The sequence below is a fragment of the Micromys minutus genome (assembly GCF_963924665.1).
Source record: "Micromys minutus genome assembly, chromosome: 10".
Lineage (NCBI taxonomy): Eukaryota > Metazoa > Chordata > Mammalia > Rodentia > Muridae > Micromys > Micromys minutus.
The window spans coordinates 30386481-30410690 of record NC_137979.1 but is presented as its reverse complement, the minus strand read 5'-3'; the positions used below and the strand labels follow the sequence as shown (position 1 = coordinate 30410690).

General features: G+C 51.5%; 1 protein-coding gene across 2 annotated transcripts in view; it reads right to left on the bottom strand.

Annotated features, from left to right (window-relative positions):
* Positions 1–1194: 1194 nt before the first annotated feature.
* Positions 1195–24210, bottom strand: part of RAB11FIP4 (RAB11 family interacting protein 4) — a gene marked incomplete at both ends in the record, with an annotated part of 93171 nt that continues 70155 nt past the window's right edge. The window contains 12 exons of one of the 2 annotated variants that reach the window (XM_080924098.1): positions 1195–1311; positions 2192–2335; positions 3267–3422; positions 3497–3634; positions 4214–4295; positions 5928–6068; positions 7123–7226; positions 7446–7545; positions 8014–8049; positions 8283–8417; positions 9195–9389; positions 11832–12061. In XM_080924098.1, coding sequence (XP_080780224.1) covers positions 1195–1311; positions 2192–2335; positions 3267–3422; positions 3497–3634; positions 4214–4295; positions 5928–6068; positions 7123–7226; positions 7446–7545; positions 8014–8049; positions 8283–8417; positions 9195–9389; positions 11832–12061 — 1578 coding nt within the window. Of the gene's footprint in view, positions 1312–2191; positions 2336–3266; positions 3423–3496; positions 3635–4213; positions 4296–5927; positions 6069–7122; positions 7227–7445; positions 7546–8013; positions 8050–8282; positions 8418–9194; positions 9390–11831; positions 12062–24210 lie in introns of those variants that run through there. The other variant, XM_080924099.1, reaches the window with a different exon arrangement.

Sequence of the window (24210 nt, the reverse complement as noted above, 5' to 3'; positions counted from 1 at the left end):
CATACCCAAACCTTCCTTTTTACACAAGATGTGCTCAAGAAAACAAACGGAAGGGGAAGACTTGAGACCATACACGTTTATAGGAGCTGGGGTAAGGAAGCCAACCACAAGCCGTATAAAACTGAGACAAACCAGACCGCTCCAAGTACAGGACCTACTCCCAGGTCACATTTTAACCCCCCGCAGGGGGTGAATTTCCATCATGTATTCACAGAAGACTAAGGGACCCCCAATGTTCTTTCCCCACTATACCTCCCCCCAGCAGTGTCTGCTCTCTAACTGGGGACCAGATTCAGGTGGGTCGGAAAGGGTGTCAGTGTTGGAGACACTTTCCTGGGCCCGTCCCCACCATGGAGCATGGAACCCAGACAGGTCGTATGTGACGACACAGCCATGAAAACACACCTCTGTTCCAGGCAGCCACTCCTTTGGGCCCCCAGTGCTAACACACACCTGCCTTGGGCACCCCACCCTTTTTCTTGGCCTTCCCTCCACCCCCAGCTGAAGGCTGCTTATATTTCCCACCTTCAAAACAAAATGAAGCCAAACCACAGAAAGGGGAGGTAGGCAAGCACGACTGGGAAGGGCACAGAAAGCTACGGAGGACTGCATGGACAGTACACACGGGCTGCTCTGTCAGCAGTCCGCTGCACCCGCTCACAGACCCCAGAGGGCTGGCCCGCAGGGGCCTCTCCAAAACCCCTTCCTCCTCTGAGCTTAAAAAGAAACCCCGGCTTGAAAGGCGGCCTCAAAGGCTGGAGAGGACACCAAATTCCGAAGAATGTAACAGTTTTGTCCCCATTCCAGTAGGGGAGGGGAGAGAACCCATCTCCTGAGAGTATCTTCTAACCCTTAGCCACAGAGGTAGAATCATTTCATCAGTATCCTAAATGCAAGCTTCCAGTCCTTGCTGTTACTCCTGAGAGTGTCCCTCCCACATCCAGTCCCCTCTGCCCCTCACAAAGGGGCTACAAAGTGCACACACAGCTCACCATGGCTAGTCGCACAGCCATGGCCCCAAGCTCACTCCTTGCCTGTGTGTGCACAGCCTCCTGCACATACATCAGCACACACACGGGGTGGTCAGAGGTACATTTACAGAGTGAGTGTGGGGTCCTGCCTGCATCTTCATCCTCAGGCAGGCCTGCCCCTAGGTCCCAGGTCCAACGGCCTCTCTGCAGCCACAGTCCTGGCTCAGTGTTTGATCTCCAGGATGGAGGGGTTGTGGTCCAGTATAGCCAGGATGATCTTGTCCATGTACTGTCTCAGTCGGAAGTTGATCTCCTCCTGCTCCTTTAGGGCCTCCATTAGCTGAAAGGAATGAAAAGGGGTGGGTCAGATGCTGGGCCGGGCTTACACTGGGTTAGTGACCAATGACAGAGGTGTCCAGAGCAGCCTGAGCATTTTAAGCAAGGACCAGAACCTAAAGCAATTTCGTTGACCCTGGAAGGGACTAAAGTATGGGGAAATTCTCACCAAGACTGGGAACACCCGCCAGATGCACTTATAATCAGGGCTAGTGTGTTCAGCCGCTGCTGCGGCTGCCATCTCTTCCTCGGCCCAGAACAGCGCCTCTCACTTCAGCCTTGCCTTAGTCAGCGGTAGTCAGCGGCTTTCCCACAGTGCCATTTAGGTGCAGCTAAACTGCCGCTCTGACCCTGTGGAGTTACCTGCTCTCCTTGAGGCCAGGGGAGTCAGGAGCACGGGGCTCAGTGTCACACTAACACACCTGAGTGTTTTGGTGTCTGATGTAGAGAAGACGGGCTGTAGTGTTAGGAGTTGGGACTCCCTTCCTGCTGCCCTGTGGCCTGTCATTTCTACAAGGAAGCGTTGATGAAGCTGGGAGCTAAGAGACCAAGCAAACACGTGCGCACAGGTAGGTGCTTTGGAAATTCTGGTCTCCAGCTGGGTTAGGTCGTAGGGGATCTCTCATTGGAGCTCCTCTATGACTTGGGCCCAGAGCTCCTGAGTTAGGAGAGCTAAGCCCCTCTCCCATGCTGCCTCCTGCTCAGCTCTGATGTCACCAAGACAGTAACAAGTGGAGGACTACTAGGGCCAGGCCTCAACCTGCCTTTCGGGTCCCATGCAGTATGGGATTCACGGTCCCAGCAGGTGGAAGCTGGGGCAGAACCCACAGAATGGAGACAAATCACCAATGTGAGGGTCCGAGAGAACGAGAGGACAAGGCTACCTCATCTCGAGACGCTGTGTCGATTTCTGCAGCCAGAGACTGGGCTTTGGTCTGGGTGGCAAAGAGGTTCTTTGCCTCGTAGAGGCTGAGGCTCAGGATCTGCCCATTTAAATCATCATTCTGGTCCCGTAGCTTGTGATTCTCCTGTGCCAACAGAACAAAGGCATCATGGGCTCTGGGAAGCAGAGCCCGCTGGAACCCACTTCCACCTGTGTGTGGCCTCAGCTGGAAGGCAAGTTACAGCCCTGTCTGGGAGAACCAAGATGACAGAGGTCTTTCCTCTCTGTAGGGAGGACTGTGGGGAGCACTGCCCACTAGCAGCTCAGCATGCAACACTGGACCTGGCAGAAGGGAGGGGCTATTCTGGATTCTCTGCAGGAAGGAGGGCTGGTTTTTCTGGCTCCTTTTGCAGCCAGGTTCTGGAACCTGCTCAGTGTGAGCTGTTTCAAATCGTCCTTGGCCCAGAAGGCAGCTGACATTCCAGCCCCAGAGGTGCCCCCTCCAATTCTTGCCTCTAGCTCACCCCAGGGACATGGGAGCCCCTCCTGGGTAGGAGATGGGCTAGCTGTACTGGAGAAGATGGCCATTAGGACTTGGCCTGGGTGAAGGAGCTCAGGTGTAGTCCATGCCCAGACTCTGGTTCACAGGCCCAGCTGAGTTTGGACTTCACTCCCTTGAGTCACTGCCCCCTACTGGTGTCACACCTAACACAGGCAATGGCAGGAATAATGGGACATTGTGAGAAACAGAATCTCAAAGACTTAGGCCCTATCTGACTGAGGTCCCAATCCAGCTAAGCAAGTATCGGCAGCTTGAGGATGGTTCTCTTATCCCAACACCCAGAACAGAGTAGGGGCTTAAGATTGCAAGAACCATTGGCCGTAACCAGAGGTAAGTCGCTTGCCTGAGTGTGGGATGGGATGATGGGCCTTGGCAATCAGGTAGCTGAGAAGAGACAGGAGAGGCAGGAGGTAGACTGCTGCTCATGGCTCCCTCCCTATGACTTCTAATGAGAAGCCCACATGGCTGACCCCACCACCTCTTCAAAGCCATCAGACATGGCTCTAGGGCCTACCTGCTTCAGACGCTTGACCTCATGCTCAAGTTCCACTTCACGGGCCCTGGCATTGAACTCGCCAAGGCCAGAGGAGCTGCGGCCCCTCCCCGGGCGCTCGCAGTCCAGCTTGTACATCTGCAGGTGCTCCAGCTCTCTCCGCAAGTCTTCGATGAGCTGTTGAGGGAAGAGGCCCGTTGGCAGCAGCAGTGACACCAGAGAAGCCCTGGGGACCCTGACCCGTGACCTACCTCCTGGGTCGCCTCCCGCTCCTTCTGGAACTCAAGACGGTTCTGCCGTAGCTTATCCATCATGCGCTTATAAAGATCCATCTCGTCCTTCAGCCGCAGGCTGGTGTCCTCCAGTCGGTCAGACATGCGCTGCCGCTCCTAGGACAAGGCAGACTGGGTCAGGACATGCATCCTGAGAGAGGGCCTGAGTGTGGCAAATGGACAGGCAGACAGCTACCTTGTAGAGTGCACTCTCAGAACATTCTAGAAACATAGCAGGAAACATCCCAGGCCCCTGATGTCCTTCAGTAGTGTCAGAAAGAGCCTGAGGAGGTGCCTGTCCACACAGGAGCTAAGCCCACCTTCTCCAAGAAGAGAATTCCACAACATAAGGCATTTACAGTTTATCATACAGACTAAATTTTCACCATAGAAAACTTGAAATTTTGTCAATTCAGAGACGAAAGTCATTCATTTTGCCTTCCTATTAATAAACTTGCTTTTGTTTAAGACAAAACTCTCATGTACCCTAGATTGGCCTCAAAGTTCATGATGTATTGGAGGATGAAACTCTTGTCCCATGAAACACCGCCTGAGTGCTGGGATCACGGGTGTGCACTATGGTACCCTGGTACTTCTTCTCTGCAGGGAGATACTTCAGTGCCCCAGAGACTGCGCCCCAGCCCAGACTGCCACTGCCTCCATGAAGCCAGCGTCTTGCTGGGACCTGCCGCTCACCTCGTCCAGTTTCTCCGTCTGTGACTTAAGTCGAGTCACTGTCGTTCTTAGATCTGTATTTTCTTCTTCTAACTGCTGCACCCTGGGGAAGGAAAAGGGCGTGGCTCAGAGAATCTGGAGCACACACGGCCTTAGAGAGAAGGCAGCTGGCAACCAGTCTCCACTTCCAGGAGAAAGAAACTACTGCCTGAGAGAAAGATGGAGACAAAAAGTAAATGTCTCACAGGATAACTCAGGTCCAGCATCCCTAATCTAAAAAATCCAAAATGTTCCTAAGCCCAAGGCTTTTTGAGCAATGACATGATGCCACAAGCCAAAATCCCGTGTTATCATGAAACTGCTTCATGTGAGGGATTATTAGTGCTCCCTTTAATCCCAAGACCTGGGACACAGCAGCAGGGAGATCTCTGCTGAGCTGGAGACCAGCCTGGCTTACATAGTGAGTTCCAGGGTGGCCAGAGTCACAAGAGACAGTCTCAAAAAATGTTATGTGTGTGTATATATATGTATATGTAAATGCATGTGTAATATATAATATATACACATATGTGTGTATGTATGTGTAATATATATAATATATGGTGTATATTATATATATATATAATTTCTTTCAGTCTATAAATTACTTTTTAACTCTCTCTCTCTCTCTCTCTCTGTGTGTGTGTGTGTTTGTGTATGTCCCAGGGGGCGGGGGTGGGCAGTGTACATGTGTGTTTGACCTTGTTTGAGACAGGATCTTTTATTGGTTTTCCAGACCAGCTGAGTCTCTGGGTTCTCCTGTCTCTGCCACAGAGAAAACTAGAGTTAGAGAAACACAGTGTTTGGTTTTATGTTGGTTCTGGAGACTCAAAATCTGTGTGTCGAGCACTTTACCACTGAGCCATCTCCCTGGCTCCATAAGCTATTTTAGAAACAAAGGAGCCAGGCTCGACTGTGCGTAGCTTTATTCCCAGCACTCGTGGCAGAGGCGGGCAGATCTCTGAATTTGAGCCCAGCTGGTCTACAGAGTGAGTTCTAGGACATAGAGAAACTCTGTCTCAAAAAAACGAATGAAAGGAAGGAAGGAAGGAAGGAAGGAAGGAAGGAAGGAAGGAAGGAAGGAAGGGAAAAAAAGGAATTTCATGTTAGACAGGGTCCTATCTTCCAAGACACATGCATACATAAGTATATATTTCAAAATCTAAAAATTTCTGAAATACACATGTACACGCCAAAAATCCTTCATGAAACAATGAGGAAGGAGCGTCTAGGAGGAGAACAGCCCTATGTGTGGTCTGCCCAGGGCTACCATGTCAGCATCTGTAGTCTGAAGGCCTCGCTCATATCGCTCTCTACCCTCCATCCCTAGCCCTCATCTGGAATTCGGAGTGCTCACTGCAGCCCCTCTGATTCAGAGGCAATGAATGCTCTTCTAGGGGAGTGTTTACAGGCAGTGTTTACCCTGCAGTGACCACAGCCTCAAATTCAGGGGGCAATCTGACAGCAGGGGGCGCTCCAGGCCTAGCTCTCAGACCCAGCCTTCTGCTCCACCTCTGTGGCTTCCTCTGCCCAAGCTCTGTGACTACCATGAAGAACTGGCCTGTGCGATGTTAAAGTGCCTGAAGTAGAAATGCTAGAACAATAAACTCAGCTTTACTGGAAAACTCGGGGGCAGCACTGCCCCAGGACCGAGGGGCGCAGAGGGGGCGCCACAGGCAGAAGCCCTGCTGCCCACCTGGTGTTGAGCAGCTCCAGCTCCGTGCTCTTTTCCCGCTCCAGCCTGCAGTAGACCTCACGGTGTCGCCGGGCCTCCTCCTCCAGTGCCTGCTCCGCTGTGGTCTCCTGATCCTTTACCATCTCCTCCAGCTCATGCACCCTGAGGTGGGAACACAAACAAGTTCTGTCGGGGCGCACCCTCGTCCATTCGGGAAGCCCCTAACACACTCACCGTGATGGAGTTTCCAGGCCTATGGGTCATGTGCTTAGCTGACAGGTGAGTTAGGGACACTGTGACATCTAACAAGAAGTATGTCAATCATACCCCAGGGAGAAGCAGACCTACAGAAGGAGCTCTGGAGGGGAGCGAGGCCACACAGAAGACACTGAAGGCAGTGAGCCGGCTTGGCCACAGCTACACCAATGGCTTCCAAGTCTTACCCTCTTTTTTTTTTTTTTTTTTTTTTTTTTTAACGACCTTCCTAACCAGAGCCACTCCAGTGACTTAGGTACATCCTGGCAAATGGCCATAAGAAATCTAGAACCAGGAAAAGGTCAGGCCCCTCTGGAGTGATAACCCAACACTGACTTCCAGAAGCCTATAGTTAGTTGTCCAACAGTCATAATCCCTCCACCAGGCTGAGCTGGGACATACAAAAGGCCATGAGGGGACCAGACCCAGCGCAGAGTAGTCTACTAAGGCAGCATGGGGGCATCCTTCCCAGTGTCCCTGCTATCCATCTGATCCGTCACCACCTGGCCACCCACCGCACCTCCTGGGCCCTCCTGCCTTCCACTTCCTGCCACAGGGACATGTCTCCAGTAAGGGAGGTTAGGCCCTAAGTACCCCAAGCCAGTGGATCTCAAGTTTCCTATGTTGCCACTTTTTAACACAGTTCTTCAAGTTATGGTGACCCCCCCAACTATAAAATTATTTTGTTGCTACTTCATAAGTGTGATTCTGCCACTGTTTTAGACTGTAAATATCCGATCTGCAGGATATCTGATATGCAATCCCTGCAGGGGTTGTGGCCCACAGGTTTGGAACAGCTGTTCTCACTCAGCGGGAATCGCAGGCCCCGGGGCTGTACACCCAGAGGAGTATCTATTGGATCTGGAATCTGGGCCAAGTGGCTCAGAGCCGGTGAGACTGGGGCCTCTCCACTGGCAATGGGGACAACTCTGCGCTTCCCCAGAGCCACCCCGCCCCTGACCTGTGCACCAGCTGCGTGTTCTCCAGCTTCAGCTTGCTCTTCAGGCCCCCGCTTGCCAGGCTGTCGTTCTCCAACTCTGTCACCTTTTTCTCCAGGAAGCTCACCTGCAGCACGGAGGGCGAGGCAGGGAACAATAGGCTTTCAAAGCCACAGAACAAAAAATGACGTGTAAAAGAACACTCGTATCCTGAGAGGAGGGGGCAGGTGATTACTGCCCCTCTCGCCCTAACTCCTAGGTGGGCACAGGGTCCAAAACCCCAGAGAGCAGCTTGGAGCAGGTCCCCAACACATCCCAGGAACATGCAGAGAGTTCCAGTGCCCACCTTCTCTGTGATGTCATTGTCACAGGAGTCGATGCTGTCACGGAACAGGTCCTCAGTGCTGCCGTTACTGCTGCTGAAGTTACTGTTGTGCATGAGCTGCCTGTGGGGGTGAAGGGCACCTGCCTGCCATGTCTGCCACAGCCTGGAACCCCAACTCAGGCTATGGGCTAGGTGAGTTTTCAGTACAGGGGCTGCCAGAAAAGAGGTCACAGGAGAATATGACCTTCCCACCCAAACGACTGTTGACTCTAAGGATGATGACAGCGCACACCCCAAGCCCAGGTCCTTAGTGGAAGGGTAACACCAACAGCCAAGGGCACCCTAGAAGACCCACTGAGGCTGATATAAGTGAGGACATGAAGATGCTAAGCCTACTAAATGGGGACGGGGTGGCAAGGGCAGGAAAGGGCTGCTCTGCCCGTTTCTCTTCCACCCAGCAGGGATGCAGTCACTCGGCTCCATGCAAGGCAAAGGCCGAATCTGGCCTGCTGCCACGGAGCTCTAGACCCAGGACAGCAGGAGCAGGTCACAGTGGTAAGCACTAGGCTTTGTCTCCCAAGGGTCTTACCGTCCAAAAGCTGTGCTTGAGATCTTCCTGTTGGGGCTAGAGAGAGAAGAGGGACACAGTCACTAAACAGAGAGGCACTAGTCCACACTTCCACATGCTGCCCACTGCAAGACACTAAGGTATGATGGGCTGAAGGGACATCATTCATCAGCTTGGTACCAAAGTGCTATAGAAACCACCCCAGGGGCAGCTCTTCAGGGACGCAGTACCTGACCACACAGGGGCCTTGAGCTGCCAGTCCCACCTCCCTGCCCCGGCTGCATCCTCACCTGTTGGCCTTCAGGTTCTTCAGCCGGGCCTCCAGGTCATTCAGCAGATTGATCTTCTTGCAGCACTGAGAGCAGTACACATCCAGCAGCTCACTGTGGTAGGCGTGTCGCATCTTCCTGGGGGTCTGTCCCGCACTGGACCAGGAGCAGGGGGGTGGGGGAGGTCACTCTCTGTGCTGCTGGCAGGTTGTGCCCTGCCCTGCCTCACTGAGTTTTCTCAATCTAATTCCCCATGGCTTTTATTTCTACTGCGGGGCAGAGGAATAGAAATAAACTAGAGCATCCCCATCCTATGATTGCCAGCAATAGCAAAGTGTGTATGTATCCAATTAACAGATAAGACATACTGAGAGTTAATATCATAGGAAGGAATGACTCAGGGATGCAAGAAGGAGCTACAGAAGGTCACTTGAATGAACCTTATAGGGCTGGAGAGATGGCTCAGTGGTTAGGAGCACTGACTGTTCTTCCAAAGGTCCTGAGTTCAATTCCCAGCAACCACATAGTGGCTCACAACCATTTGTAATGAGATCTGGTGCCCTCTTCTGGTGTGTCTGAAGACAGCAACAGTGCATTCATATAAACAGAATAAATAATTATTAAATTAAAAATATTTTAAAAAGAAGTTTTTTTTAAAAAAGGACCCTGCAACACTGTCTAGGAAGCAAGATGATATAGCCACTCCCCACAGGGGTCTACAGACTTCCCAGACCAGTAAACTGTTTCTTCTCCAAAATAAAAGGGGAGAAATCTGACACCCCCCACCCCTAATCAAGATGCTAGGAGGTAATCAAGTAGAGCCAGCAGCCCTGGGCAGAGGGAGGATGTTGCCTTTATGACCCACTGGGATGAAGCTAGACTGGTTCTGGCATTTTCCATGGACTCCAAATGCCACCCAGAGCAAGGGAGCACCTGGAAGACACTGAAGATCCTAGGTCTGAGTAGACATTGGTTCTGGTCTCGTCATCAGGACAGGGGCTGCTGGGAGCACAGTCCACGTCGTCCCCCTCTCCGTAGTCTTCAAACTGCTCCTCGGTGCTGATGAGAGAGGCGGTGGAGTGAGTGGAAAGGTCTGACGTGGTCATGGATGAAGTGAGGACGAGGGACCTAGGGCCATAAGCACCCAGTTAGCGGAGGGCCGCGGCCTGCCCTACAGACAGCAGGAGCCTGGATAAGTCTACACCTTTTGACTTTGGGGACCTCATGCCAAGGGGAACATCCCACATAGAAATTTCTCCATAAGAGATATATGTAAATTGCCCCATCCACAAACAACAAAACACTGGTTATTTCTTAATGGTGTAGCAACAGAGAGATTAAAATTACACTATAATTACAGTCACTGTATTAGAATATGTATCAGTAAAGCAATTATTAAATTATAGAGTATCAAATGATTGTTGAAAGGTTCATACACATATTGATATCAAGGCAGAGAAATAAGTTTCAATGATAAGTTAGACACAAGCTTTGAGACAGTAATTAATAGCTTATTTTGAGACAGCGTTTTACTATGTTGGCAGTGATGGTGCACACCTTTAATCCTGGCCCTCAGGAGGCAGGGACAGGTGGATCTTTATAAATTTAAGACCAGCCTGTTCTATATAGATTATTCCAAGCCAGCCAGGACTACACAAGACCCTGCCATTTAAAAAAAAAGCTGAAAGGAAAGGAAGGAAAAGGAGAAAGAAAAGGAAAGGGAAAGGGAAAAGAAAGGAAAGGAAAGAAGGAGAAGGAAAAAGGTAAGGAAAGGGAAAAGGAAAGGAAAAGGAAAGGGGGAGGTAGAGAAGAAGGGAAGAGAAGATAAGAGGTGAGAGGAAGGGAAAGAGTAAAGGGAGGGGAAGAGGAAAGGGAGGGGAAGGGGAGAGGGAGGGAAGGTGGGAAGGAGGGGAGGAAAAGAAGAGTAGACAACAGATATTAACATGGCCACAGGACCTGAGTTAAGGGTTATTTTCTCTCATTCTTGCTTCTCCCATATTTTCCAATTTTTAATTATCCCTTAGTTTTTCAGATTTTATTATGATTATTATTGGCATGTGTGGGTACACAGGCATGCACACCCCTGCCACAGCCCCCATGTGGACCCAGAAGACAGCAGTCTCTGCTGTTTCCGCTGCATCTGCCAGGCCAGTTCGCCCCTGCTCCCTGTCAGAGTGCTGGGATTCAGATACCCCCTCCCCGTGTCTGTGAGTTCTGGAGCTCAGACTCCAGTTATCTGACAAACACCTTGACCCACTGAGCCAGATTCCAACCTTCTTTTATCTTTTATCATGACACAGGTAAAGATCAGCCCCCAATTTATAAAGCAGCATTTCTAGTCCAAAGATGCCCAATTCTAAAGAATTATCTGTCAGAGACCCCAGACTCTAGGGCATCTCATGGGCCACCCATGTGACACATGAAGGCCTGGTTGGGGCTTGTGCAAAGAGAGGCTCAGTCCATAGCCTGCCTGCATCCATCTTCCCAACAGTCACAGCGAATTCTCTGCTCACCCACAGATCATGACTCCCTAAGCGTAGGGAGTCCACACTCGCACCAGGTTAGTTCTCAAACTCTATCCCTGGGGGACCCCAGCTTCTGTCTAAGGATCAGAGACAGCATTGCTGACAGGTGTTAAGGATTGTGTCCTGCACTCAATCTGCATTTTATTTCTTGGCATTTGTCTCTCCTAGAGGTCATTTGTACTTCAGGCTCAATGGCTCACAACGCTCCCTTTCCCCTTATAAATGTTAGTGAAACTTCACTGTGGCTGGAAAGATGGCTCACCAGTTAAGAGAATATACTACACTTGAGGTGGGGGGTACCAGGGCAGGGGCATCCTCTCAGAGAAGGTGAGGGAGTTGGGGAGGGATTATGTAGGGGGGAGACCCAGAGGTGGAATAGTCCCAGCACCCACAAATGCCCTCTTTGGGCCTCCACATACCCAACTGTGCACACCCACTCTGGCACACACAATAAAAAATAAATATAAGTAAGTCTTAGACACTCAGGCTGGAGAGGTGTCTCAGTGGTTAAGAGCACATGTTGATCGTGCAGAGGACTCAGGGTTAGTTCCTAGCACCCATCTGATCACTCACAACCATCCACAACTCCAGTCCCAGAGGATCCAACACCCTCTTCTGCCATCTGTGAAAAACAGGTACTCACATGGTGCGTGCGTGCGTACACACACACACACACACACACACACACATGCTGGCAAAACACTCATACATATAAAAATAAATCAGATGTGGTGGCACATGCACACATCTTTAACCCCGGCAATGGGGAGTCAGAGACAGGTGGATCTCTGTGACTTCAGGCTGGCCTGGTCTACACAGCAAGTTCTAGGCCCATCAAAAATACAAGCTGAGACCACGTCTCCACCTCCCCTTCCCTGCCTAAGAAAGCTGACTTTTGCATTGGGGCTTAGAAGTCCAGGATTATCCTGTGAAAGGACCACATGCGGTGCTGATCCTCACAAGGTGTCACGTGTACTTTCTGAAGATGCCTTCCAAGAACTGTCACTTCTGGCCCCAGGGCCACACACCGACTTGGCTCACTCACTTGTCCTCTGGCAGGAACAGGCCCCCCAGCTCAGGCTCCTTCTCCTCCACAGGACTCCTAACAGAGCCCTCCGGTCCCTGGCTGCTCTCCATGGGGCTGTCCATGTCTAGCTCCTGGGGTCCCTCAGGTAGGGTCAATGTCATTGCTTCCTCCTCGTCTTCCTGGAAGAAGTCGGGTTCCCTGGGGAGGAGCTCGCCATCAGCAAAGGTAGAGCCAGAGAAGTCGCTGGCCTGGAAAATCAGAAGGGCAGAATGAGTGAGGCTGGCTCTCTGGGACTCAGTACTCACCAGTCTACAAGGGCATCTGCAGGGACTGGGGTCAGGATGGCCAAGATCAGACTCCAGATATGAAGATGCCTAGCAAGCCTTGTGGGCCTTGCATGGTGGCTGATCCTGAGAGTTCAGTAAGGCTCATGTCTCCCAGGTAGAGCCACCCATAGAGAAGGGCTACAGCCAGCTCAACTACCTTTTGAGGACTGGGTTGGAGTCCTCATCACCTTTCACATGGGAAACCACATGCCTTTGTGAAAGCTTGGCTGTAGCGAGGGCGGACTCACCCTAGTTAACTGTCAGGGACAACCCTGACCTCACACGAGGAACCTGAGGCACTATGGCGCAGGGAACTCTGCACGGCTAGGGTGCACCCTCCAAGACCCTGCACAGCCACAGCACCTCAGGTCAAAAGAAAGAAAATAGTAATAATAACTACTGTCTGTCTGTCTGTCTTGCCTTAAGCTGCTTGCCAGCTGTTGTGTAACAGGTTACTCAAAATTGAAACATTCTGTCTCCCAGGTAACCTCCTTAAGACAGAAAGTAAACTCAAAACAGTTTCAGGAACTCCCCGAAACTGACCAGATTCTCTTGGCCCCTCCTCCTTCCAAGGCAGCCTGCTGAGAGTCACTCTCAGCCATGTCAAGCTCAAACAGGCAGAGACCAGTCAAGCAGCATGTAAGAAATAGAGATTGTGGGACTGCCTGGAGAAGGCTTAGGCCAGCCATGGTGCCCAGAAAGAACACTCTCCAACCTACTGAGCTACCTGGAGGCGTCACTGTGCTCCAGGTTCCCAGATTTTGTGAGTAGTATCCTGGAGTGGACTTGGGTGTTATTCCACTAATAACCCCAATAAAACTCACTGATTCAGTAGATGGACTTTGCTGGTACCTGTATCCATCCTTTGGTCTATTGTGGGCTATCTAGACTAAGTAGCCAGGAAAAGTCTATGACACACCACCAGCCAGGATCTCTCAGTCCTGGGCCTGAGATGCTCCAAAGCCTTAAATGATGCTGATGCGCAAGGTCTGTCTGTGCCTCTTGGTGACATTATCCTGTAGAAGAGCTCAGGGTTAGCTAATTTAACTTAATGCGAGGCATAGTCTCAGCAAACCGGACCCCAGGTACTTGGCTTTTGAGAGGGCAGGTGACGGTGTACTCTATGCCTAGGGATAACTGAGAACTCCACTATACGTTTCCCCTCATCTCCCTGGGCTGCCAGGGGACCAGAAGCCTCACAAAAGTGTCCACAAGAAAATGTTCCAGGACACCAGAAGAAGCTGCTTGAAGACAGGCTGAGCCTATGCCCTGAGGAAACCTGGGGCTCTGAAGAGGAGATTTACAAACATGGTTCCTGCTGAAAACAGATGGACCAAGGAAGTCAGCACCAGCATCCCAAAGGTGGAGATTAGGGAGTGAGCGATCAAAATCATCCTCACGTGCCAAGGGTCGAACCACACACAGCTCCTGAGTCACTGAGCTTCATACACTTAGCTCACCCGAAACACAAACCAATGTGACAGAGCAGCCACCGACTACCAAAGACTGGTGAGAGTTTACGTGTCCTGCTTCTGTTTGGGGACAACTCTCCAGGACGGCCATCTTTATTCCCATTTTGCTGATAGGGAGATAGGAGCTCAAAGAGTAACCTGGCAGAGTTCTCCATCTGGTAGGCTGGGCAGAGGGCCCTACTTCTGCCTGCCACACACTCGTTCCCTTTGTCACAGCTACCTCACATCTCACTAGTTTTCAGAGTTGGGTGTGATGAGGTGAGTCGCCCTCTAGAGACTAGAAGCTGGTGATGATGCCCAGGTTCTCCTAAGGCAACAGTCCACGCACGCACCACACCCACGGGAGATGCTGCTTAGCACAAGAATACCCAGGGGTGAAAGTGAGGGGTGGCTCATCCCTTGGGGGGACAACTTGAGTCCCCTATGCCATTCCCCACTATAAGACCTGTAAATTTCACCTGACCAGACAGGAAGGCCAGGCTGTCTTGAGGTGAGCTGTTGGAATTGTCACACCAGCCATCCAGATGCAGGCAGGAGCTACATCTGACCTCACCTCTGTCCCAGGACTACACCTCCCTTAACCCTTTCTAGATCACAGTCCTTGCCTCCCACAGCACACCGGTGCTCACCCAGCACCCCACAGCAGTATGGTGACACTACAAGCCATATAAACTCCTGACAGAGTAGGAAAAGTGGCACAAGGGGACTGTTTAATCACAGGAAGGACAGAAGAAAGGCCGAAAACACCCTTCCCATCCCAAGGCCACACGACCCTACTTCTGGGTGGACTTTTGAGCAGAGGACTTATCTGCCCTTCACTTCTGATCGTCTCTGCTGTCCCTCGAGAGTGTCACAAGGTGTACAGGGCACAGATGCCCACTCCTGTCTCATTTCATGCCTGAGAAAGATGAGACTTAAAGCAGACGGGTGGCTGCAGACGCCGCCCAGCTGACGGAGGGCCCTGACCCAGGCTCAGACTCCAAGAGTGGAGCCCCATCCGCCCCTAACTGCGGCTTCAGGGGTGTGCCCACATACTCAGCATTTTCTTTTAAAATTAACCTCTCCCTTTATTAACACCTTTTCATTCAACCCACAATTGTTTGCCTAAGGCAAGTGGAAATTTTAATTATAACTTCAAAATCAATTTCTGCAGCTTCCCCCCGAATTAAAGAAGGATAAGGAAGGCAGTAAAAGTGAGCAGGATGTTGCTGGTCCCACGCCTATTCTCGCCCTGCTCCCTCTTGAAGGCCAGGCCTCCGCGGAAGGGAAGTGCTGGGCCAGCGGCTCCCACACAAACACCTCAGGAAGAAAGGCAGTTCTTGGGGGTACAGAGGGCCTCTAACCCCTACTCTGTACCCCTCCTAGCAGGCATGGAGAGCTAGTCACACAAGAACCCCTTCTGAGCTAGCGATGTTCCTTTATGATTCTTAAGTTGCAGGGGAAGGGAGGCATTCCCTAGCAATAAAATCACCCTCACAGGGGCGTAGGTGGGCTGGAGATGTGGGCTTTCAGGAGCTCTGCTCTGTGCCATCCCAACTATGCCCACTCAGGCCAGGACCCCAAAGAGAACCTGTTTCATGTGGCTCTGGACATTGGAAGAGCTTTGGGGACTGTGTAGGAGCCTCCAGGGGAAGCCTATCTACTGAGGCTGATGCAAGCCAGGCCTCCAAGCTGAACAAACGCAAGGCTGATTTCAGCAGCCCCCGGGTGGTTGGAGTCTCTCCCCAAAGTGCCGTGATGAGACAAGAGGGACAGCAGCAGCAGCACCCCATCTGATCACCATGCTGGTTGGAGACCTAGGAAGCACATGTCTACACCCTGCATTTCCTGGGGTGCCCAGGACCTGTCCAGATGGCTAGCAGAGCAGGAAACTGGTATCCCGGGAGGTTGGATTTCCACTGAGAAATATGGATACTCAGAGCAGAAGATTCTAGCTCTCAGAACTTTTCTTTCCTGCCCTGATCACCTGTGAGTGTGTGTGTGTGTGTGTGTGTGTGCGTGCGTGCGTGCGCGTGCACACGCACATGCACATATGCAGGGGGAAGGGGAGATATGACTATACAAGAGCATGTAGTCATCATGCCCTGGTATCTAGTACAGGTCCAAACCTGGAGCTTGTAGAGGCCTCCTCGAGTCTATACAGAAAGGCTACATCTGGTCTTTAAGAAAGCTTGGGGGAGGGCAGTGTCCTCAGCAAGCAGTATGACTATCTGTAGCCCCATCTAGATTCCCAGGGCTCTGTCCCTGAGGGCACAGAGATGACCCTACATGCAGAGTCTCTGTCCTTCTAGACCACAGGGACTATATTCCCATGAGCCACCATGGCGTGCCTGTATCCAAACTCAGGGACACCTTTTTTCCTCATCCTTGGGGTCTGAGGGGTGATGGAAGATAAAGTAGATGCAGTGTGACTCCCCACCCCTGTGTAAACCCAGCGGACCTGTGTGGAGCCCAGCAGTTAGTCCTGGTAGACTTAGCTACTCACAAGTCCTGTGTTCCTGGACAAGAGTCTACCTCTGCGAGCCCCTGGGATTTCCTCTAGAGAACAGGGACTGTCATTTCTGCCTGAGGGACTGCATGATAATTTACCTAAGTACCAGTTGGCAGCTATGGAAGCCTAAAAGGCCTGGTGTGGAAAGATGCTGGAGGCTGTATGTTCAGGGCCTAGGCTGTCTGGTACTTGGCTGGTCAGATAGTTAAGGTTGGGCCTGGGGACTAATCCAAGGACAGGGGTTACTGGAGACTGTACTGAGTCCAAATCCAGGGAAACAAGACCCAGCTGCATCCCCAGAGTGTCCCTACCCTCTTGTTTCCACTTTGTCCTCATAGTGATGAACAATAGAGCTGGCTCTGACTGGAAACGGTTGTCAGAAGGTACACATGCTGCCCAGGGAGCCCCCTTTCAGTCTCAAGAGCTGTGTCCCCTGTCAGAAGGCCCCACAGCCACCCCTTCCTCTGTAGGAAGTTGGAAAGGGCTGAACTCAAGGGCTGCTGAAAAGACTCAGTATCTACACGTGCTGGGCCTCAGGGAGGCTCACAATGGCCCACTGTCCCTGCCGTGTAGGCAGGAGGTGCAGCAGGACCCAAACCAAACAGCTTCACTGTTTACCCTCATACACCTGGGGGGGGAGGGGGAATCCCGAGGTCACACACCCTAGGTTTCCAGGCAGCAAAACAGAGATGACAGAGAATGCACAGGGTACAGAGTGACTATATATTTCCACTCCTTACAAGAGCAAAGTTGTGGCCTCGGGGAGTTCCGCATCCCGAGCCTCAGCAGCCATCGCTACAGGAGCACATGACTGAGCTCGGCCTGAACCAAACTGCCTTGAGCCACAGGACCTAGGCGACCAACCAAAGAACATCTAAGGCAGTGGTCCTCAGCCTTCCTGAGGCTGCCACTGTTTAATACACAGTTCCTCATGCTGTGTTGATCCCCAACCAGAAAGTCATTTTCGTTGCTACTTCATAGCTGCAATTTTGCTACCGTTATGGATCAAAGTGTAAACAGCTGTGATCTCTGATGGTCTTAGGCGGCCCCTGTAGAAGGGTCCTTTGGAAACCCAAGGTGTTGCAACCCACAGCTTGAGAACCGCTAAGATTTTGTTGTGGTGCCATCCAGCGGGGTGACTACTGAACGAGGGTGTTTCATTCCTGAACATTCACGGTGCCCACATGTGACCAGGGTTATCACGGAGAATCTAATCAAGGACAACAGCTCACTGTTTGAGGATGCTGAAAACATAACAAAGAGGTGGTGGGTGTTGGGGACATGATCTAGAGTGGGTTCCAGTCACACGCCACCACATATGAGCACTGTGGCCTTTAGGTTACTGACTTACCCTACCCAGCGCTTCAGTTCCCTCATCTATACAGCTGAGCTAACCAAACATAAGTGAACTGGCAACTGTTCTAAGTACTGTGTCTTAGAATGTAAGGGAGAGGCTTGATAAATATGAGCTATTACTGTCACTGCTATTCTAGCCAACCCTGGGGAGGCTTTCCCTCTGCATGACCCCTCGGTGATACACTGGGGTGGACAGAGGTAGGCTCAGCTCTAGGAGGCCAAGTTAACTTTTCCTCTCTTGCCCACTGCCTTGGCAGGTCTGCCTGCACATTACTCACACCCTGTAATAAGTGTTAGGATGAGATGCTGCATCGGGAAGGGAGTCCAGGAGGCCCTGAGGCGCGGGCTCATCCACCCCCAGCTCTGGCAACAGGCTCCGCTCCGCAGGCGGTGACTTGGAGCCCAAGCGTAGCTCTGTGGGGACAGGGCTGGGTAAAAATAGCCTGGGCGGGCTCATCTCAGCTTCCCTTGAAAACCAGGCACCCGTGGGCACACGTGGACACCCCACTGCAGAGAAGAGGCTGTAGGTGGGCACAGGACAAGCCTCCCACTGGTGAGAAGGGCAATGGCTGTCGGGCCAGGCCAACAATGGAATCTCTTGTGTGTGACCAGTCAATACCCCGGAGACATGGAACAGGGTCATGATGGGTTTTTTCCCTTGGGTGACAGGAACCTCCCCTTGAGGGGGAACTTGTGGTACTAACACCCCAAATTCAAAGAGGGTGGTGTAGGACTGCCTGCAATGGCATATATCCTCATGATCCACCATAGCTTGGCTGCTCTCTTCATTCACATAAACATGATGACCATGGTGGCTGGGAAGCAATCCTGACAGCAACTGACTTCCCCTGGGTCTGCCAACCCTGCTATACACACACTGACCAGATATTCATCAGTGGCTGCCCAGTGCCTATCAAAGGCTAAAGGTGGGACCGAGTTGTTGAGGTTAGCATCTAAGCAAAAGACCAGAACCTTGACCTACCTCCAAGGCCAAGGGAACCCACAGTGCTCTGAGAGGAGCCTTACCCTGGAAGATCAAAGCTCTGTAGGCCTGGGCTTCCTGTTCTGGCAAACTTAGTATAGGTCAGAAGGCAGGACAGAAGGACATGTTCCTTCCCAGAAGCTACCCCACCCACCACTCCAAGGATGGCAGCCAGGGCAGGGTTTGGTCCCTGTTCTCCATGTCTACTCCTGAACCCCCAAAGAGTCTCACCTTAAGTCAAGACATCCCTTTAGCAGGAGCCCCCAGGGGACAAACTCAGGCAATGTTAACTCCAGCTGGACCTGCAACTAGTCTCAGGACAGGGCAGGGGAGAAAGGGAAGGGCGCCGCAGCAACAGGTATTTCCTCTTTGGTTTCATGTCATGCTGGGGTTTTTCAGGCCTCTCCCTCCCAGGTCCCACACCACTCAACTCCCAACTCCTGACAGGGAACGGCAGAGATTAGGGGAAGCTAGACCAGCTGTAGCTCCCAGAAAAACTTAGAAAGGAAACATCAAATAGCCCAAAGCAGATCAGAGCTAGGCAAATTCCAAAAGGTGCAGAGGTATAAGCAGTGTTGAGGGATCTAAAGAGCTAAGTCTACAGAGAGGGGCTAGAGTACCACCAAAGTGCAGGACCAAAGAGGAGGGTCTGAGGTAGACCTGGGCAGTGCTGATCTGGCCAGAGGTATTGTCTGGCTGACAAGCATTTCCAACTGCCTGGATGGCAGTGCCTGAGCTGGAAACCAATCGATGTCCAGCCAGACCTTTGACCCAGACTCCTGTGTCTTTGACCAAGGGCCTACTGACCAAAGAGAGAAAGAAGCTGCCCATATTCTTGGCCAGGGCACATCTGGCACTGCCAAGGAACTGGCTGCTGCTCTGGTGTTCTCTTTTTCATGCAGGTGAGTAGGGGCCCCAATGCCAAACCACACCCCTCACTACCACACCAACCAAATGAAAGCTGGCAGGGCCACACAGCCTCAGAAGTACTTGAGAGGTAGGAGGCACTTAAAAATGATGTAGGATCCATTTACCAAGATGTAGCCCTCCTACGTATTCATGCATCTCTTACAAGTTTCAAAATACACACAGAAAACTTCAGAGAACGGAGAGCTCGAGAGTTTCTCTCCCCTGGGGTGGATGGAGCAGGCAATGGAGGATTAGGAGGGACAGGTGAGAACACCGTCAGTCTGACCGGCTTCACACACCACGCTTCCCAACAACTGCCAGGAGAGTAAAGCCAACAGAGCAGAGGCTGACGGGCAACTGAATACTTGCACAGTACCAGAGACATCCCACATACACTGCAGACCACAGCAAAGCACAGGAAGCCCTCTCAAACCCCTGAGCACTGAGCTGGCTACTGCTCCTCTAACACAACAATCAGAAAGACGGACACTGGCCAGTGTCCTCAGGCTGGGGCCCACAGCAGGAGACACCACAAGTTACTTGTCACTAAAACGGACCAAAAACCAAACAGACGAACACCATACCTCTTGTCAGACAACTGGCCTGGTGGAGCACGAAAAGAGAAAAGGCCCCAGTGGCTCACATACATACTTGCAGCACCCGTGAGACCGAGGCCAGCCTGGGCTATAGAGACAGTCCCAGGTCAGCCTGGGCTACAGTGAAACCCTGCCTGAAATCAAAGCAATGCCATGCAGCTAGATTAAGGGGGGTTTCTAGATCAGTGTCCTCCAACTCCAGTGTCACTTCATGTCACATGGGGGGTGGGGGAATTAAACTTGGACAAGATCACCTCTGGTCAGGAGATCTGGAAATGCGTGTTTCCAAGTTGAGAGGGGTTAATAGAACATTTCTAGCAGGGGCAGGCAGGTCTGAGTTTGAGGCCAGCCAGGTTTACAAACCTACTTCCTGGACAACTAGGGCTACACAGGGAAACCCTGTCTTGAAGAACCATATAAACAAGCAAAGCACCCTTAAATAAAACCACTCCAGGGTTAGAACCCCAGAAACACCAGGCCTGGAGAACCAAGCACCCCACAAGACTACCAGAGGTCAGGCAGTATAGCTTCTGAAGAGGTAAGGATAGCTAAAGCAAGTGTCTAATGGCCACTCCTGCCCCCAACTCCAAATGGTACATTTGGTCAGGAGCCCTTGGTGGGGGTGGGCCTGTGTATGAAAGTGGGCTATCTCCCTCCACTGAGGCTCTCTTGGGATCTTGAGCTATGTGCTCCCTCATCCTGCTCCTCCCTTTGAAGAATCCCAGGACCCTTCAGTGATATATGTAAATGTATATGCAAAACTCAGAACCTGGCACCTCAGAATTTGTTGTTGTTTGAGTTAGGGTACTGTAAAGAAACAACTGAACAGAAACAAGACCAGCAGGGTGAACTCCATCCAATGTGACTGCTGTCCTTGTGAACATGGTGATGCATGCCTGTAAGCCCAGGACTCTGCAGGCAGAGGCAGGAGCACCAGGGATTCCAAGCCACCCATAAGACCTACATAGCAAGTTTGAGGCTAGCCTGGGCTACATGAAACACTATTTCATAAAACAAAACAAACTACTCAAACCAACTAGGAGAAGAGTGTGGAGAAATGAAGGTGTGGGGAAGGGGGACAATAAGGACAAGGCTTTATAAGAAACACTCCTGTCGGCACCTTGCTCTCAAATGTAGCTTCCAGAACCCTGAGGAAATCTATGTCAAGTAACAAAACCACTAGGTCTGAATTACTTTGATTTGATAGTCCCAACAACTAGTGGTCCTTCCCTTTGCTTCAGGGGAGGCCCATAGGAATCCCCATTTGGTGGACATTTCCACCCACACTCTATCTGTTTATAGGTGTGCACAGGTGCCTGTACACACAAAAAAAAATATAATAAATCCATGGATATTAAAAACTGACTGGGGGAGGGGGGCTGGAGAGATGGCTCAGTGGTTAAGAGCAGTGACCCGCTCTTCCAGAGGTCCTGAGTTCAAATCCCAGCAACCACATGGTGGCTCACAATCATCTGTAATGAGATCCGATGCCTTCTTCTGGTGTGTCTGAAGACAGATACAGTGTACTTATATATAATAAATAAAACTAAAAAAAAAAAGAAAGAAAAGAAAAGCTGCCAGGGACAAGGCCAGGTGCAGTGGTGCACATCTTTAATCCCACTGTTTGGAAAGCAGAAGCAGGTGGCTCTGTCCAGTTCCAGGCCACCCTGCTGTATAGGCTGAATTACAGGACAGCCAGCTACACAGTAAAAACCTGTCTTCGAGGAGCCAGTGCAACAGCAAAGGTGGCTTTGTTTGTCCACAATCCTGCTCACGGGTTATAACACAGATGTGAACAGTGACTGGTTAACAAATGCAGAGACAGCAGGCAGCCACAGAACCACAGGCCCTGCATGTACACACAGCCTCTAATCCTGGGGCAGCCACCTACCTCTGTGGCCAGAAGGGCCCAGTAATTGAGCAAGATATTTCCAGTTTCTCTACACCAGACAGTATTTCTGGCTACTTAAAATCCAGAGCACATTTCTTCCCTTTGTTGTGGCCAGGACAGGAAGAAGGGCCTCTACCACTCTGGGGACACATGGGCACCCAGCTCGGCTGTGATGCCAGCCTCCTGAAAGCCTTCCTCCCCTGCCCCCACAGCTGTTCAGTGCAGTGATGGTAACTTAAGATCCAGCTGAGTCTGGCTGAATCATCTCCAAGAAAAATTCACAGGAGAGAAGGTGAACCCACCTCCAACTCAGCCCCAGATGAGGTGTGATTGTACAAAAACCCAGGGTCTCATATCCAAGTGCCCTAGTGAACCTATTTTTTTAGCAAGAAGGATTCAAAGGATATCTGGTCTACCCCTTTCCCACTAGTCAGTCAATGACCTTGATTTTCAAATGAGCTCGTGGACTTTGGAGGCAAACTCAGAGTTTATGAAAACAGAATTTAAATTGCTTCCACATCTGGGAACCAAGTGGCAGCTAGCCCCAAGAATTCCAGGCATGCCAGCCACTGAGAGGCATAGGGTCTGGGGAGGCATTTCCTGTTAGCCTGAGCTTCCTTCACCCACCTATCTGAACCCACACAGAGGATCTTCCCACAGAGGAAAGCCTGCTCCATGCATCAAAGAGAACTCTTGTTTTCTCCCCTAAATCCTGTAACGAGGGGTATTCTACAGAGAACTGCACCCCAAGTATAGCCCAGGCTTCCCTCAACGCACCGCCATGTGCCCTCTTTGCACCCATGTCTACCACGCAAGGCCACAGGCACCTAAACCTCACTTCAGACACACCATCTATTTTCTCTCCCTTTTTGTTTGTTCTTGAAATAAGATCTTGCAGTCTCCGCACCTTTGGCTGGCCTGAGACTCACAAAAACCTGCCTGCCTCTGCCTCCCAAGTGCTGGATCACAGGCTAGGCACTACACTGGATTTGAGTCCTCAAATGAGTCCCCAAACACCCTGGGAAGATTCTGTTCCTATCAGTCACTGTGCCTCAGGCTCTCCCAAGAAACTGTGGGCCAGGGCAACTCACAAGTTATTGTCAAAGTAAAACGCACAGACTACACTGGAGCCTGCGCAAGGGCTCTCCTGGCTCCTGGAACAGGCAGCTATTTCGGGCTACAAATTATAGCTTTTAAAGATGTAGCTGTTTGAAGTGAGGGTTTAATTATTCACACGGCCCAGCACTCTCGGGCTGGCTTTCGGAGCTCCATATTCTATCACCGTTGCAAGAGGGGGCACAGATTTCAGGTGAAGGCTTAAAAGTGGCGGTCAGCCCTCTGTCCTCTGTGAGGAATCTCAAGAGAGGTGATGTGGAACTCTCCAAGAGGCCACTGTTGGGGAGTGTCCCCAGTGAAGTGACACACAGCCTGAAACCCGAAGCCAAAAGGGGACCTACCCCCCTCCCTCTGCCACAAAACCCCTCAGGCCGTGGAAGGCCAGAGTGAGGTGCCAACATTCACCCACAGCTGCTGGAGAGGCTCTGTTTGGAACAGATGCATGAGTAAGCTGACAGGAGGGAGGATGGATACCCAGCGGCTTTCTCCCTCACCACAGGCACCACCTAGGCCAGGGCCTTGTATCCAGACCCCTCCCCTGCTCTGTCCCCCTATACTCTCATCCGTTCAGGGCTCCAGCATTTCTCCTGCCTGCTTAGTTTGGGGTCCTTCCTGTCCTGTGACCTCTGTTAGTGCCCTCCCAAACTCTGCCCAGTAGGGGGCAGGTAAGAGAACATTGGATCCAAATACAGCTAAAGTCTGAACTCAAAAGGCTGCAGAATCACAGGGGAGACCATTGGAAGCCTTCAAAGAGCATGCCAGTAGAAAGGCCCTGCTCCTCAGGCCGGCAGCTAGGCCCTCCCACCAGCTCCTCCTCTAACGTGCACCCACTTCCTGTTACCTGGCCCACCCTCTGTAGCTGCACCCAAAAGTTAGTGTTACCTCCTGACAGAAGGCCCTTACTCTGCACAAAAGGTGGAGATGTCAGCCAGAAGTTACCAGAACCTTAAGAGAAGACAGGGAAGGGATGAAGAGGAGACCTGAGGAAACATGGTCTGAAGCCACTACTTGCTCATAAAGCCTGCCTTGAGCTGGCAGCTCCCACTGAGCCCTGGTAAAGCCCCATCACCAAGATATTCCCAAGACCTGTCTGCCAGGACCTCAAACATGATCCACTGCCCAAAAACCCTGCTCTTACTTCAGAGAGTATCCCGGGCCCGGAGAGTATCCACATGGTCCACCAGAGCCCTTGAAGGCTCAGGACTCACCCTACCTTCCACCTCCATCCTACTGCAGCCCAGCCCCCTAAACAATGGTA